At 51.9% G+C, this 15,767-nt stretch overlaps 4 protein-coding genes across 4 annotated transcripts; 2 read left to right on the plus strand and 2 right to left on the minus strand.

Moving 5' to 3' along the window:
* Positions 1 to 1,436: 1,436 nt before the first annotated feature.
* Positions 1,437 to 2,740, plus strand: KY384_001256 (uncharacterized protein; the record flags this gene model as incomplete). Its single annotated transcript, XM_044809787.1, has 2 exons — positions 1,437 to 1,671; positions 1,773 to 2,740. The coding sequence occupies 2 exons, from the start codon at positions 1,437 to 1,439 to the stop codon at positions 2,738 to 2,740; spliced, it is 1,203 nt and encodes a 400-aa protein (XP_044673694.1).
* Positions 2,741 to 6,344: 3,604 nt separating this feature from the next.
* KY384_001257 (uncharacterized protein) lies at positions 6,345 to 7,624 on the minus strand (the record flags this gene model as incomplete). The annotated part of the gene is given in 4 exon segments (XM_044809788.1): positions 6,345 to 6,366; positions 6,383 to 7,333; positions 7,346 to 7,536; positions 7,568 to 7,624. The coding sequence occupies 4 exon segments, from the start codon at positions 7,622 to 7,624 to the stop codon at positions 6,345 to 6,347; spliced, it is 1,221 nt and encodes a 406-aa protein (XP_044673695.1).
* Positions 7,625 to 9,372: 1,748 nt separating this feature from the next.
* Positions 9,373 to 10,187, plus strand: KY384_001258 (uncharacterized protein; the record flags this gene model as incomplete). Its single annotated transcript, XM_044809789.1, has 2 exons — positions 9,373 to 9,757; positions 10,132 to 10,187. The coding sequence occupies 2 exons, from the start codon at positions 9,373 to 9,375 to the stop codon at positions 10,185 to 10,187; spliced, it is 441 nt and encodes a 146-aa protein (XP_044673696.1).
* A 375-nt stretch (positions 10,188 to 10,562) lies between these two features.
* Positions 10,563 to 13,089, minus strand: KY384_001259 (uncharacterized protein; the record flags this gene model as incomplete). Its single annotated transcript, XM_044809790.1, has 3 exons — positions 10,563 to 10,867; positions 10,916 to 11,134; positions 11,247 to 13,089. The coding sequence occupies 3 exons, from the start codon at positions 13,087 to 13,089 to the stop codon at positions 10,563 to 10,565; spliced, it is 2,367 nt and encodes a 788-aa protein (XP_044673697.1).
* Positions 13,090 to 15,767: the final 2,678 nt, after the last annotated feature.

Consider the following 15,767-nt stretch of genomic DNA (forward strand, 5'->3'; position numbering starts at 1 on the left):
CATAAAAGGTCGTCCGGTGTGCCAACCACACCAACAAGCCCTGAAAAGCGTGTTCGGCAATGCCATACGTATACTGCGGCCTTCCCGCTCCATTGTAGATGAAAAAACGAAGTTGACCTCCGGCCGGGACATCTATTAGTTATTGAAGTCCGCCATCGTTCCTGGGAATGGGTCTATCCTGAAGCTCTGGTGACCCTACCTCTGGTAATACCTTTGTGAAGAGCAGATCAAATGCGTCGGCGCTTTGAGCTACGTTTCTAGGCACACGATGCCGGATGTGTCCGAATTCGATGACGATCCTAGGGTTATCCTCGGAGACGACGTAATCTGGGTAGGTTTTGCTGTGATGTGTTAGCAGGGGTTTGGGAGTACACAGGGTGGTTGGGCATGTACTGGTTGTCGTCACTGAGGCCGGCGCTGAGGCCATCAGGGCCTTCGGTCGTCACGAGAGCACTGATGTTGAGGTTGTTGACTCCTACGGATGTTGCTGGCAGACATGTCGACAGGGTGAAGAGGAAGAACAGGGTAAGAACGACGCTTGTGGCTGAGAAGCGGTCAAGCATGCTTGTGCTGTAGCTGCTGCCTAAAGTACTGATGTCAGATACGGCTTCTTGCAGATGGTGAGGTCGTCGATGAGTATCGAGAACTCAAGTGCGCAAGGCTGTCTTGGAACCCTTCGTCGCCGAGTGTCATATATCACAAAATCTGTGGGCGCATATACCTCAGACGAAACAAAGCAAAGCATGCGCATATCAAATGGTCTCAAAATGCACCCAAACATAGCGCGGCAGCGCAGAATGCAAGACTATGGCGTATGCAAATAGATGACGCATGGCGCAAGCTTCGAGTTACAGCATGTGCACACCTGTGAACAAGACATGTGGTTCTGCATAGACGCTGAAAGGATACCCATCGTGACAGAGCGAAGGACCTGATGCGCATATGCCTGAAGAACTTCGAATGTGAGTAATCTCTTACGTCGTCGAGCAAACATCATAGGAGTGCTGAGTGATGCCGCTGATGATCAGCTCTGCTTTGTGACCGGTGCTTGCTTGAGAAGATACCTCTCGATTAAGCTGATCACACGAATCAAGAGAGACTTGTGCTATTATTCTGTACGTTCGATGAAAAAGTACTACTTCCACTTCACGGTGCTTCAGATAGCTCAAAGAATCTGTAGGAATAGTAGGGTATCACAAGAACAAGAGAAGACGAGGGCTCCAGGCGAGGTTTAGGTGACCTGCCGCTGAAGATGGCCCGGGAGAGCCCCCTATTCGCCGGTCCACTTAGCGTACCGTCTTCGTCATGGTAGTGACGCAATGCTGCTCTCCTGTTTCTATGAAGGATTCAACTCTTGGATGATAGCACATCATGCTGTCAAATATCCTTAAACATATGCTAGGACTTACAACTCACTATTCGACATTAAGTAGATCATGCAGCGGACCCACGAGCCTTTCCTTAAACACCTAAGTAAAAACAAAACACCATACGTCATCGTCAGCGCCGAGGATGCAGAATTCGACGACATCACGCTCCAAGACCTTCGAGCTGAAGGCTTCGAAACTCACTATGTAGCCATGAACGACGACCCTCCTACACGGTTCGCCGAAAGACTTCACAGGATAGGCAACCAACTCGCGGGCGTGAACGAGCGATTCGCCGTTGTAGGTACATAGTGACCCTCAAAACCATGCCAGTCCCATCCACTTCTTCCTATCTCCAGTCCCACATATCCGTCCAAGATCAACACTCATAGTCTTTCATCCCAGCCTACGGCGACGCAGCCTCCGCCCTCCTCACCCATCACCCAGCCGCCACCTCCCGCTTCAGCGCCCTAATAGCCTACTACCCCTCCACCATCCCCGACCCCACCCGAACAAGCTATGGTATGGACATCTCCATCCTCGTGCACTTAACTGGCACCAATGTCAACATCACCCGCAACCAAGAGGTCCTCGGTATCCAAGGGAAGCGAAAGACAGTCCGCAAGCGCATCGACCCCGGCTTGGGAGTCGGCGGAGAGCTGAAGCTCGCGTATCCGAGCTACAGCTATAAAGGCGTTGAATCGGGTTTTGCGGAGCATGATTTGGAGGAGTACGATAGCGTGGCGGCTGAGGTGGCGTGGGGGCGGACGCTGGGGGTGCTGAGGGAGGTTTTTGGCGTGAAAGTTGATGTGGAGAGGATTAAGGATCAATTTGTCGAAGGTATGTACTGTTGCGGTGACTTGTGGAGTTGGAGTGGCCAAGAGCTCATGGTGAATGAGGTAGATGTCGAGAAGAATCCGCAAAAAGCTCTCGCAAGCCTGCACCCAGAAGCCAAGGTTGTATTCGCACCCACCCTAGCAGGTGGCAGAACTTCCTCCCAGCTCACTCAATTCTACGAAAATCACTTCGCCCCCAGCCCAGCTTCACTCAACGCCCGTCTGATTTCCAGGACAATTGGCACGGATCGCGTCGTTGATGAGATGAGCCTGTCCTTCGTACACGATATGGAGATTCCGTGGCTACTACCACTTGTCTCGCCGACACACAAGAAGGTGGAGATGACGGTGGTGAGTATTGTGAAAATCAGGGGTGGGAAGCTTGAGACGGAGCATGTATATTGGGATCAAGCGTCGGTATTAGTGCAGGTGGGCTTACTGGAACATGGGAAACTTCCTGTCGTGGGGGCGGATGGGGCACAGGCTGTGCTGGGAAGAGATGTTGAACTTAATGGATTATTGGGAGGAGAGGGATGACTGGAGTGAGGAGCTGTAGAGGAGGTGCGTTTCGTTTGATTGGCTGATTTTAAACCTTGTGTCCGTCTCCAATCGCTTCTCAACTACTGTGACTTAGTCTCAGTGTTCTCATCTGTTTGGAATGGTGTAAAATGATTCAGTTTATTCTTCCTATTGCGGGTTCTCGCTCAATTACAAGATCTGAAGACCTTGACTGGGCAGAGGACTCTTGAGGTTTCCAATCTTTTAATACCACTACGCAACAAAATACTATCCAGGCGTCTTTAACCAGATTCACGCGAAAAAGGCACGACTGCTTGCGAGTTCCACCTTGAGGATAAGGTATTCTTGTAGCGAAATCGTGACGAAACATGTACCCAGCGAGGGCTTTTCCTGACACTAAGACATGATATAATGCCTCGCAACTGGATATGAGGATACTTGCAGCCAGCACAGACCGACAGGCCAATCAGACTCTATACCCAACATCAAAATCACATCTCTCACCCTCCTCAAGCAGTCGCACCGCCCCAGCTCGCCGCACTCTGGTTCCCCCCTCCACCCGCTGCCACCGTCCCACCACAAAAGGTCTCACTCCCCTCCCTCTCCCCCTCCCTAAACGCTCCCGTCGTATTATCACAGCACATACCCTCCGGCGGCTCCAAGACCCCCAACTTCTTCCTCACATCCTCAAACACAATCCCCATCGCCTTCCCCCCTCCTCCAGTAGCTGTACAACACGCCGTACTCACATACGTACAATTACACGGACACGCAGCCGGCACGACAGTGGTACTAGGCAGCGCCGGGCCACCACTAGCCGTGCTACTCGCCCCCCTTTCCCCTCCCAGCACTATCGAACTCAATCCCCCACCACCGGCAAGAAGATTCCGCCCAGCCCCAGCCGCTGCCACCGGCGGCGGCGTGCCTTCCACAAGCACCACATCCGCCCCCACCCCCACCCCACCAGCAGAAACATTCCCCACCCCCACCCCGCCAAAGCCCGACACATTACCACTACCATTACCACCATCAAAAACAGCACCAGCGAGCAACCCCCGCCCGTGCGTATAAGCAAAATAACTCTGCTTACAAGTCCCCTGATACCTGGCGGCGCCGGTGCCCTGCCACGCATCAGCGATGCAGCGGCACCAATCCGTCGAACTGCACAGGTTGCTGGGGTTGTAGCAGGATTGGCCGCATGTGGGACCATGCCCTCCACCCCCTCCAACCCCCCCTCCCCCACCTCCAGCGCCGTTGATGGGAGGGGGTTGGACTCCATCGTTGGTATTAGGATTAGGGGAGGGAATGGAGGCGGCGGCGGCGGCGGGGGCAGAAGGAGGCGGATGCGCGCCGGTGTCGAAATTCTGGTCGAGGAAGTCGTAGAAGGCGTCGTCGTTGGATCCGGTGTTGCAGGGCGCGTAGCCGGCTAGGTTTGCGCCGGTGTCGAAATTCTGGTCGAGGAAGTCGTAGAAGGCGTCGTCGTTGGATCCGGTGTTGCAGGGCGCGTAGCCGGCTAGGTTTGCGCCGGTGGTGGAGGGGGAGGGGTCGGAGGAGGCGCACAGGTTTTCGGCTCGCGCGAGCACGTATTGCAGGACTGTGTCCATCTGCGAGTTGGGGGCGAAGAGGGTTAGGAAGAGGTTGTTGTTGTTGCCTAGAAGGGGGAAAGGGGGGTTGTGTTAGTGGGTTTGGGGTGTGATGGGCGATATGGGGTGGGGTGGAATGGGGTGGTGTGGAGTGGGGAGGGGTGTGTGATGAAGATAGAACTGATGGATGGATGGATGGATGGACGGGATGGCTGGGTCTTACCAACTGGGATATGCCCTCCCGACGCAAACGGTTGACTCGCCACCATGCATCTGTCAATGATATTGGTGCCAGGCACCCACATACTTAAGAACGTGCCTGTGTCCCACTGCACCTCGTTCGTGATAGCCAACTTCGGTGTCAGTGCCATCATGCATTGCCCTATAGCCGCAAATCAACCGATACGTCAGCCATGATTGCTTTTCTTCAGACAAAGCAATAGGGGGAAGAGGGGGGGGTTGAATCTGCCTCGTTCATTTCCCCGCCCATTCACGCATGATCGGGGATTACCCGCTTAGCATGGAAAGGGGGAGGAGGAGGGGAAGGGAACCCCCAAGGTTCCTCAGCTGTCGACGTACCATGTGTAGCCACCACCGGCACCCGGAACCATCTCAGGTAAGTCGCGTCATCGACCCCAGCAGGTCTTGGCATCGGGCGCAAAGCGAAGAATTGCTCGAGGTGGGGCAGAGGGCGGTCTGGCCAGCCATTCATGAGCTGGTTGACGAGCCAGTTGCAGTCTGCGGTGTTGGGCGAGCCGTACATGATGCTGCAGGTGGGGATAACTGCTGAGACGGATGTTATAGCTGTAAAGAGGAGAAGGGTTAGTTGAATGGCGATAGATGGTGCCATGACTGAATTCTATCATGGCGAAGGGATATGGTAATGTTCTCTATAGATGACTGAGGAGGAGTTGAAATGATATCTTCGACAACGATCCTTGTTATATCTTTGCTCCATGCTTTCTAAATCGGCAAGAGGGCGGTCGATACCAACACCATATCAACACAGCCACAGCTGCCAACTCTCTCTCCAGTACACATATCAGAATAGTATTGTCATGAAATGTGAGTTATGGACTCATCTGTGGGCTCGTGAAGACTGAAACCCAACAAACACGCCATCTGCACCCGACGGGAGGGCGGGATGTCTAGCCGCATGAAATGATTCAACTTTGACGAGGAGAGGAAGAAAAAAGGGTCGACTGCGAAAGACAAGCCAGCCGGACATAGAAAAAAGAGGTCCAAGAAGCCCATAGCAACATCAGCTCCTTCGAAATGCGTCTACCTCTTGCTTAGACATTCACTCCACAACAGCGGACGTTTTGGACTTAGCGATGCGGCTACACGCTGTGACAGTAGCTAATCCGATTACGCGCATCGCATCGCATGGATCCAACACTTGAATTGAAGATTCGAGACTCATCCGACCCTCAACCTAGATAACAACAAGTTTTTGCGTAAAGAGAAAAAACCTTCCAGCAGGTATGAAAGAAAGTAAGCATTGACGAATTTACATACCTCATAAGAGTCAGGGCAACCAAAGCTCTGGTCTCGGTGTCTAAACACCTTCGCTGCTTTGTGCCACCGTAGCAAACGTCAGAAGAAAGAAACGTACTCCAAGCTCGACTGTAAGTGAGATCTGCAGTTCCCAGCAGCGCCCTTTCCATTCCCAATCAAGTTCCTGCACTCACAACGATCACCCGCCGCAACATCCTCCCGGTTCTACCTACCCCCCTCCTCCTCGTCCCCATCCCCATCAAACCACACAACAACCCCACTCCCCTCCCTCTTCGGCATCGGATTAAAACAATCATGATAAACCATGACATCCCTCTCAAACCTCGTGTCCCCATCCAACCTCATCCCGCGGCCCCCCTCCCTCCCCGCTTCCCTCCCGCGCCCCCCCTCCCTCCCCCCTTCCCTCCCACCACCCCTCCCAAACCTCCGAAACACACTCGCAATAGTCATCACAAACTCGGCCTTCCCCAGCTCCATACCCACGCACTGCCTACTGCCCCGACTAAAACTCGCCAGATATTTCAAACAATACTGTCCATTCGTCTCGAACGGCAACCACCTATCCGGATTGAACCTATCGGGCTCAGGCCATATGGCGGGATCTGCGTGCAAGAGGGGCGATGACATGCCCACAGGCGTATTCGGCGGGATGGTGTAGGCGTGGTACTGGATGGTGCGATCGGGGAAGACGCGCTGCAGCCGGTGCGAGGCGCCGTAGGAGAGCCGGATGGATTCGTACATGAGCGCGCGGAGGTACGGGAGATTCTCTAGGGTCTGCAAGGGCGGGATGGAAGCGGGGTCGGGGATTGCGGCCTCAAGCTCGGCCATTAAGGCGGTGAAGATCGCGGGGATCGTGAGGATGTGGTAGGTAGCCCACTTGAGCGCGTGGGCGGTCGTCATGGTGCCGGCGGCGATGGCGTTGACGGAGTTCATCATGAGGCGTTCGGCGGTCTTCTCGGACTCGGGCAGAGCCGTGGAGGGCTCGATGAAGTGGTGCATCATCGATGGTTTGTGCGTGGACTGTTTCGTGGAGAGCGTCTCGCGGTTCGCGACGATGTGGTCGGCTTGTTCCCGCAACGCGATTTGCATCGCGATGATCGTGTAGACGTCCGGTGCCGTAAGCTTTGTGAGCCACAAGGGGAAGGAGTTGAAGAAGGGGACCAGCAAGGGGAATTGTTTGAAGACATGCTGCATTTCGGACGCTTTCCGCCAGGCGTCGTGTTGGTCGCTGCGGAACTCGCGCGAGGACAGCAGGTTGAAGGATTCGGGGAAGCAGACTTCCGAGATGATGTCGGCGGTCAGGCAGGAGTAGGCGTAGATGAGCTTTGCGGGGCGGTTGGAGGCGCGGTGTTCGGCGAAGCGGGTACAGAGGGTGTCGACGGTGCTTTGGATGAAGCCTTGTAGCTTGTACATGGACTGTTTGGAGAAGTAGGGGTTCCATGCTGCCCTTCGGACGCGGTGGATGTCGTGGTCGACGGTATCGAAGAGTGATGTTTCGTTCATGCCCCAGCTACGGACCTACTTGATTTCAGCAGTCTTCTGGAGCACGGTAGAGTGCTCAGAAAGGCAGAGGTCAATACATACAGACCAGCCATATTTGTTGACTCTGTGTTTCTGACCACTGACGTAGATCTCGTCGATGAAATCTGAGTCGTTGATATGAACTTCCCACGGACTGATACGGATGATTGGACCTGAGGTTATGGTCATCTTCTGGTCGAATTACATGGGTCGGACATCTTACCGTATTTCTTGTGATAATCTCCAATCTTGAAGGTGTATCTTCCACCGAGAACGACATCATAATAGAACTCGACCCAGAGTGTCGCGGCTGCAAGCTTCGGGCCGGGGATGTGAGCGATTGGACTCAGATACAGTCGCCAGAAGATACCATAAATGGTGTATAGCAGCAACAAGGATGAGTTCAGGATGAAGAAGCCCCAGAGCGCGGGGACTGCGCCAGGAGATGCAGCTTCTGCTGCCATATCGCAGCTGGCGGACTTGCGTCGAGAAATCCCACGCCCTTCAAATCGAATACCTGATGGCGCCCTCTCTCTGTAGAGATGACACGGAGACAAGCTATTCTAAAGTGAAGGTAAAGAGTTGGATGAATGATCAGAGGCACAGTTACCTGAGCCGGCTAGTCCTGGCGAGTTTGGTGGGGCAATGACGCTTGGTCCTTGGGGGCCACAATCCGGCCGACAGTTAGTCCCGGTTAGCGACAGCGGACTCATGCGTCCCGCATCCCCGGGTTGGCTCTGGCCATCTCCGCGCCGTGAGTGACAGGAAGGGGACTCTTAGTGCTGGTCAGCGTTATCAATGGGTCTATTTTAAGACGTAACAAGAATTGGATCGAGATTGGTTTTGAGAGCAGGTGATTGTAGGAAGTAAACAGTAGTCAAGTCGAATTCTTGCTTTTTGGCCATATGAGGGATGTCTGCACGCTGGTTTCAACACGTAAATGCCGTGAGAGGATTACATATCCTATCGGCATCACATCTCGATTGGATGGTCGGCGGCACTGATCTTGAGAGCGAATACGTGTTCGTTGCCAAGTTTCTCAATCTTCATCCCGCGAGAGAAATGTAGTATGTATGGCTTGGGAGGCGAAAGCTTCAGGTCATAAGCAATCGTTGTGGCGCTGACATGGATGTGGATCAAGGCTGGAGCCAGGTTGGGACGCGGTAAAGGCAGATGCAATCAGCTTGTCTCTAATGTGCTTCGCATCTATCTTCTGCTATTGCAATGGGGAAACTGGAATGGATCTCCATAACATCGTCTTGGGTGAGGGGCGGGCCTCTTCTTCGTTGGCGATGGGATTGAGATTCATCATGGCGGGTATCATGTCTCACTGTTTGTTTGAGTTGACCTACCACCCACGACATTGCATTCAGACCTAATTGCTGAATGCTCAATGGTTAGAACCGGCCTGGCAAGAGTAGGCGCTGTGTGGGCAATGGAAATTGAGGAGGAATAAACCATTGCGCACAAATTGTTGATATCTTCCGAGACAATGTCAATTGAAGGCCAGAGATGGTGAGCCCGATTCTCTGCGCTGGAAGCGTAAGGCTTCGGTAGGTGATTCGTCTGCAGGTGTTTCAGTCATTTAATAGAGCGATGTCCAATTGTTTTCAGAAGGAAGCAATTATACTCGAGTGAGTCCTTTTCGGACTGTCTGCATACTGCGACAATGGATCGGTCGAAGGCGCTCAATGATGCGCATAACGCTCTCCATGCTCGGGGTGTCTGAGAGTCGCTCGCAGTGTCTCACGAAGCTGTCTCTGGCATGCATGGCGGAGAGCTAACAAAATCCCATGTTGTTGACCTTGAAGCCATGCCATCGCGAATGCGTCATGAATTGGAAATGTTGGGTCTCAAATTTGTTGCTGTCGTTGCTATTTGTTTCTGAAGGCGATGCGTTCGCCATCGTGAACTGCACACGAACGTCCTCAGCACTCAGGGGTAATCCAACGTAGTTTATCATCAAAGTACCCCAAATCAGGTCTATCGCTTACCCACATCAGCACCTACAAGATCAAAAACTCCAACATGAAGCTCTCCGTCGAAGACGTGCAGGATGCGCACCCCATCGACCGCGTCAACGGCCGCGTAACCCTGCTGAAAGCCCTCCAGTTCGTCTGCACCTTCACCGAGCCTGAGGCCGGCTTCCTCGACGCCTTCGACTTCCATCACGGCGGCGTCAGCTTTGACCTCATCAACGGCCCGCCCGAAGGCGGCTCAAGAACCTTGGATTGGAATGATGCTTGCAATATCATTAGAGGCTTTCTGGGCTTCTGGGAGAATGTGGTGCAGGATTTCGAGGAAATGGAGTTTTTGGTTCTTAGAGGGGGAAAGGTGATAGGGCATGGGGATGTGGAGGATGACGATGAGGGGGAGAGGCCTGTGGCCGCTCAGGCGGTGGAGAAAAGGACGCGTAGACGCAGAGATTTGGACATGTCATGCCGCAGGTGACGTGGGAGAGTAGCCCCTCTCCAATTGTACTTTGAGCCAAACAAGCAGCCATCTTTGTACCCCGAATGAGGACCCCAACAAGACGCTGCGTAGGGCCACTCAAGCCTGGCATTCTTCCTCACCGCTCAAAACCACGCACTCATGCAATGCTCTACTGGTGGTAGTTCCATAGACAACGAGTGTTCACATGCATTCACCAGCAGCATTCAAGCCCAAGGTCCTTGGACCGAAGGGATCCTTCTACTCCATGCTCTTCCATTCCTCGTGTCGTTCCCCTCCAGCCATGTTCAGAGGTGTGAGACCCAGTTCATTTTATCTCAGCTCTTGCTACAAAAGGCATGCGCGTCATTGCGCTTGCTCGCCTCACGCGTGTTGCGCTTTTTCAATCATGATTGGGCATGTATCTCATCTTGTCTTTGCTTGGCTTCGGAGAGGACCGGCATTGAGGAGGCAGGATGTCAAACAAGGCTGGTGGGGGAGGGAGATTGATGAGCGAGCTCAGACGAGAAAAGGTTGGTGTTGTGACTATTGACGCGTGAGAGGAGGATAACTTTCTCAGGTCGTGGGCTGGAGGGAAGGGAGGCGGAGGCGCGGGAGGAAACTGATACGGCTTTTTCGTAGAGGCTGAAGTCAGCTAGACGCAATGACCTTATGACGCTTGTGGACTGTTATCTGTCATGCGCTTGACGGCAGGATATGGGCGGGGTGTGAGGTCAGTAGGGTTGATGACGATTTCCATGTTTACAGTCTTCCTTATCTCCGTGAGATTATCCTTTAAAGCCGAAATTGCTCCATTCTGATTCTTCTGGAGCCGCAGGTTCATCGAAACTGTAACCTTTCGTTTTCTTTCCTTTTTTCTTCTTACTGCTGCCAAATCCCCATCCATCTGGAGTCGCTTCAACAATTTCTGCTTGCGGAGCAGCTTCCAGGATTACATCCTCTTGGGCTGTGGGCGTTGCAAGTTCGGGTGGAGGTTCCGTATCCTCGACTTCTTCATCTGTTGCGATGTGAACAGGGCTCGGAGCCCTCGAAATCGAACCAGAATCTTCGAAAGACGCATGTTCATTGGTACCTAGAAACCGCCGTCAGTGGCTACAGGAATCTGGTCTTCGGGGCGAACCTGAAGCATGCTGTCGACCGAAGCGATTGAGTATGACAAGACCATCATTCAGTGTCCCTACTTTCTCTTGAGTGCGTCGCCTCTCTAGCTGTGAAGCCTCGGTCTCTCCCGCGATTGAGTCGACCACAGTATCTTCGAGCTTCAAGATTTTCTCTGGCGAGAGTACGTCCGTCAACTGATCCAAAACGCAGTTCTCGACGGCAAGCACTGCAAAATTATCTACAAAGACTTTCATCGCAACCTAGAGATCATGTCAGCTGCTACCCTCTATAGCTACGCCTGATACGGTCAGAAAAACGTCTAACCTTGTAATAAGCTTCCATGCAATCACTTGCTTCTGAACACGCATATCGATCCATGTTCTTCTCGGACGGTTGGCCTAGCGAGTCGACTAGTGCTCCGGTGTCAAATTCGCTTGGGTCGGTGACATGCTGTGAAGTGCCAACGGTACGACAGCCGAAGAATTTATTGATGCGGCGAGTCTGATAATCTTTTCGAAACGCACGACGGGCGTCTTGGATAGTCTCGGTGAAATAATGATTGTAGGTAATTGGATGACCACGTTGATGGGGTCGAATCAGCTCCTTTACCTTGTCATGCAGCGTCTGCGAACAGCCTTCAACAGCTGGATACAGCAATTCAGTGAGAAGACCTTCCGAAGTGGTCGAGTCTGCGGTAACATCTATCATCAGCTGCAAGGCAGTCTGTATAGCTTCGAGGATCCGTTTGCAGTACTTCTCCGCAAGCTTTGCCCAGGGTTTCGACTGCTCGAAGAACAAGTCGCCGATGATTAAAGGATTGAATGTCCCGGGTAGCTCACGCCCCCGACTTCTGCTCATTAGCTTTCCTACATGATCGAGATAATCTGATCTGTTGATTTTGTTAGTATCATGTAGGTTGCTTCGAGATTCGCCGTCCACAATGACTTGGCTTTTGCCTTTCAAGCGCACATCTTCCGCGAACTTCAACAAAAGATTGTTGACACTCGCTCGAAGTCTCTTGTTGTATCCATCGTCTGTCATTGCATCCCCAAAGAAGTCGTCGGCGTACACCCCGTCGATAGCGGCCTTAATCAGACTAGAGAATGTTTGACTGACTCGAACCAGGTACAATCGCCGCTCAACAATCGTTTCTCGTGCGACTCCAAGCTTGCTCAGACGGCTGTCACAATCGCGAATGCCGCTCTCAACATCCGCAATTAAACTTGGAAGCACTGCTAGAATTTGATCTCTCAAGACATTGCTCAAGCGAGACTGTAATGGCTTGATACCTAGAGAGGTCGCTGGAAGAGATGTCCAGATGCCATGTGCGAAGAATTTCTCCTCTTCAAGGTCGCGCTGTGCAACGGTATGGTCTTTTGTGTCAAAATCTCGGTTACGTAGCACGTGCCAGCCAAGTCGAAAAGCTACATCATCATTTCTGGCAAGACCAAAAAAGGATCTCTCACTATCAGACCCCGGAAGAAGTGTATCGGGTTTCGTGATGATACCCAAAGTTCGGGCGCCGTTCAAATCGTATTCACGGGCCATGTCAGTCACCAGTTGGTTTGCGTAGTCATTCTTTGCAGTCACTACGGCGAGTATAATGCTCCTTTTATTGGCCATGTACGATCGCACTAAGTTCTTCACCAGAACAGCGTCCTCAGCAGTCTGTTGCTTGTTTGGAGAGTGGAAAAGACCTGGAAGATCGACGAGTGTGAGATGGGGTTGAGTTGGACTAGAAAGCTCAATCCGAAGGATATCCTCACTGAAGCGCATGCCTTCAGAACTCAGACCCATAGCATTTTTGGCTGCTTCGATGAGATCTGAGAGTCTATCAACATCAGTGGTCGGCGCTTGGAAATCAGATAGTCTCATCTTTTCTTCGGCGCTTCGCTCTTCGCTCGGTCGGATCTTGACGCTGACGCTTGTCGCTGGGTCACGACGAAGAATCAATTCTGTCGCAAAGCGAGTGCAAAGAGTTTCTTTCGTGGGGAATCGGACACCTGATATGGCCTCAAGCACGGAGCTCTTGCCAGAGTTTTGATCACCGCAGACCACAAGCTGGGGGAGTGGCACATGACGGTCCATCCCCAAGGAACGCAACTGGTCGATGACATCAAGAAGTTGGCCATGATCTTTCGACTGCAGTATTGGAGGCTGCATCGAGTCACTCTTGTCGTTGCTGTCACCCATGACTCAAAGTGTCACAAAATAAAGTAGCTGAAATGTTCAAGTCAGCGACGGATCTTGCTCGAGTTATATCGAGCAACAGCAACATTAAGATCTCTTCAGAGCACCTATTGATTGCGACACTAGATCAGGTTTCTTGCTTCTCTTCACAACGTCGATAAGGCAGCAATGTGGGCAGCCGTCATGAACGCACGGACTATCCACTCCTGCCTTCCTCTTCAGCCAAAAATGAAGCGGGAGCTTCTACGCGTGGCTGCCAATAGCCAAAAAAATTGCCCCACCATCTGTACGTTTTAGCCTGATGCAGCTAGAGCCATGCATGAGGACGAGTATGGTAATGACTTGTCACTGCACACGAGGAATCCTGCTTTGAAGGTCGCTGCTGCCTGCTTCAAATTTTCGTTGATTGGAGGAACCTCATTCTATTGCAGATGGTAATCTCATTGATATCGATCCGGGTGGTCGGGCTGATGTCTTTGCCTACGCCGTTGTTTTTGATTGGAAAATGACGTAAGATGTGTCTACTTGGGACAAAGATGCTGTAGGAGCTTCTTGGTCTCGAGACATATTTTAATTGAACTCGCGGTAGGATTTGATCAGAAGAGCTTGCCACCATCCAATGGTATTGATGCATATATACCATGAATAGAGGAAACAACTACCCAGAACAGGAAAAAATATTGAGACTGACTGTGTCCAAGAAAGGGGACCTACCTGGCGTGGTGAAAGCATTTCAGCCCAATGATCCGCATTCTCCGGTCAGTCAGGGAATTACTCATGGGGCTATATCTAGTGATGCATACGATACCATTTTTCATCTGCAGTATTTGGGAACTGGCCCTTGATACCCATTTGAGAAGAAGTCTATTTTGTTGTGAAACACAGCTGTCAACTTTTGTGACATATAGGCCATCATTTGATGACGAAGATGCGTGTCCAGCGATACGCCTTCGCGACATGTTTTCTGACCGCAGAAAAGTATAACAATGACCATAGACGCATCAAGATTGTAAAGATATCGTACCATCCTAGCGATTGAACTCAATTTCCAGTTAAGAAATAGATGGACGCTTGCGGCCGAATGTGCGGCAGCCGCATGTCGTACGTCGGGACCCACGAATTGCCTCTTTTTGATTTTAGCAATGAAGCTCTCCCGGGCTTGCGATCAAGAGATTCAGAGTATCCTTCAGTATCGTGTCGGTCGAGCCAAACTCACGGAAGGCTCCAGCTTCTAAGCGGTATCCACGACGAGCGCCGCAGCCGAAAGCGAGTCAAGATGGACGCGAAGCCACCTACTGTAACCCACGATCTCACCCCAGTGCTCGACCCCCAACATCGCTGTCCGGACACCACGCATAGAGCCTTTGGCTGATGGCGTCTTCAGATCGGAGGCTAGACGCAACTCGAAATCAAGGGCGCGAATCTACAACACTAGGACGTTGCGGTCTGTGGGCAAGCGCTTTACGGTTGCTAGCAGACCACAGGCTCTAATTGGGCTGCCAATAGATGTATCGGGCATGATTTAACGACGCAGGGGCAGGCGTCTTTCAGAAAGGATGGTCTGAGTCCAGTGACGGGGTCCGGGAATGTGACGCTGCGTGAGGATGCGACCACAAACTGGTAAGTAGATGCTGGGAGGAGAGTGGATGATGGGCGTGGGGCCTGGCTGTGTTCGAATGTCGAGCGCAAGTTCGGTGTGCCACTCAATCCAGGCTTGAGTAATAGATTCAATCGTGTGGTGGTGAGACATGAACGAGCTGAAATCCTGAGACCTGAGTAGATTCTTTTGCCTAGTGACATGGGTTAGGACTAGTCTCTATATATCCCTAGGGAATGGAATAAGACATATATGTTCTTTTTAGTCGGGGTTTGTTTCCCAGATCTTCCTCTCACAAAACCCTGAGATCGAACACGAGCTTGGCAAATCGTGCATTTAAAACCCTCGATGGATAGTTCCTTGAAATACGCAGGAAATACGCCGAGAATGAACCATCCCTATGTATCAAATTTCCAGAGCCGCACACTCGTCACCAAGAGTTTGTGTTCAACTCTCAGCAGTCCAGATGATACATAAAGCTCAGCTTCAAGAGCGAAGCTATCGAGAACCGACTCAAGACTGCTTCTATCGATGACGCTCGCAACTATTTGCACGAACAAAACGTCAACAGGCCTGCACTGCGTCAGAAACTCGAAGAGTCATACAATATATCGGTTTCTATAGCCGCGCTCTCATCCCTGATACTGTGACGGGAATGAACATACTTCCAGAATGCTCTAAAAGTAGACTACTATCTTATCAGGGGTGTGGGTAGGGAATGATGTTTGGGCTTCTAGGAGGGTGGTTGAGAAATTGATGGGGGCGAAGGGTGAGAGTAGGGAGGCGGAGGTTTGGACGGGGGGCACTATGTGTGAGGAGCCGGGGAAGAGAATTGAGCCAATTGAGGTGATTGGAATACTGCAGGGCTTTGAGGGATAAAGGGGTAATGACTCGAACTATTTCTCCAGGTGAGACCGCCTTGCCATACGATTGTTGTAGCGCCAAACTTTCATAGGTACTCAAAGAGCCATATAATGTTCTTGGCGATGGATACCTGAGCTTACTTATTGGTGTCATGGGCGAGGAAGGCTCTAGAAATAACAAGTCTCAGCCGATAGGTCCGCTTGTAGCTGACAAACACATC

This window comes from Bacidia gigantensis (assembly GCF_019456465.1).
Source record: "Bacidia gigantensis strain McMullin 20006 chromosome Unknown contig_125, whole genome shotgun sequence".
Lineage (NCBI taxonomy): Eukaryota > Fungi > Ascomycota > Lecanoromycetes > Lecanorales > Ramalinaceae > Bacidia > Bacidia gigantensis.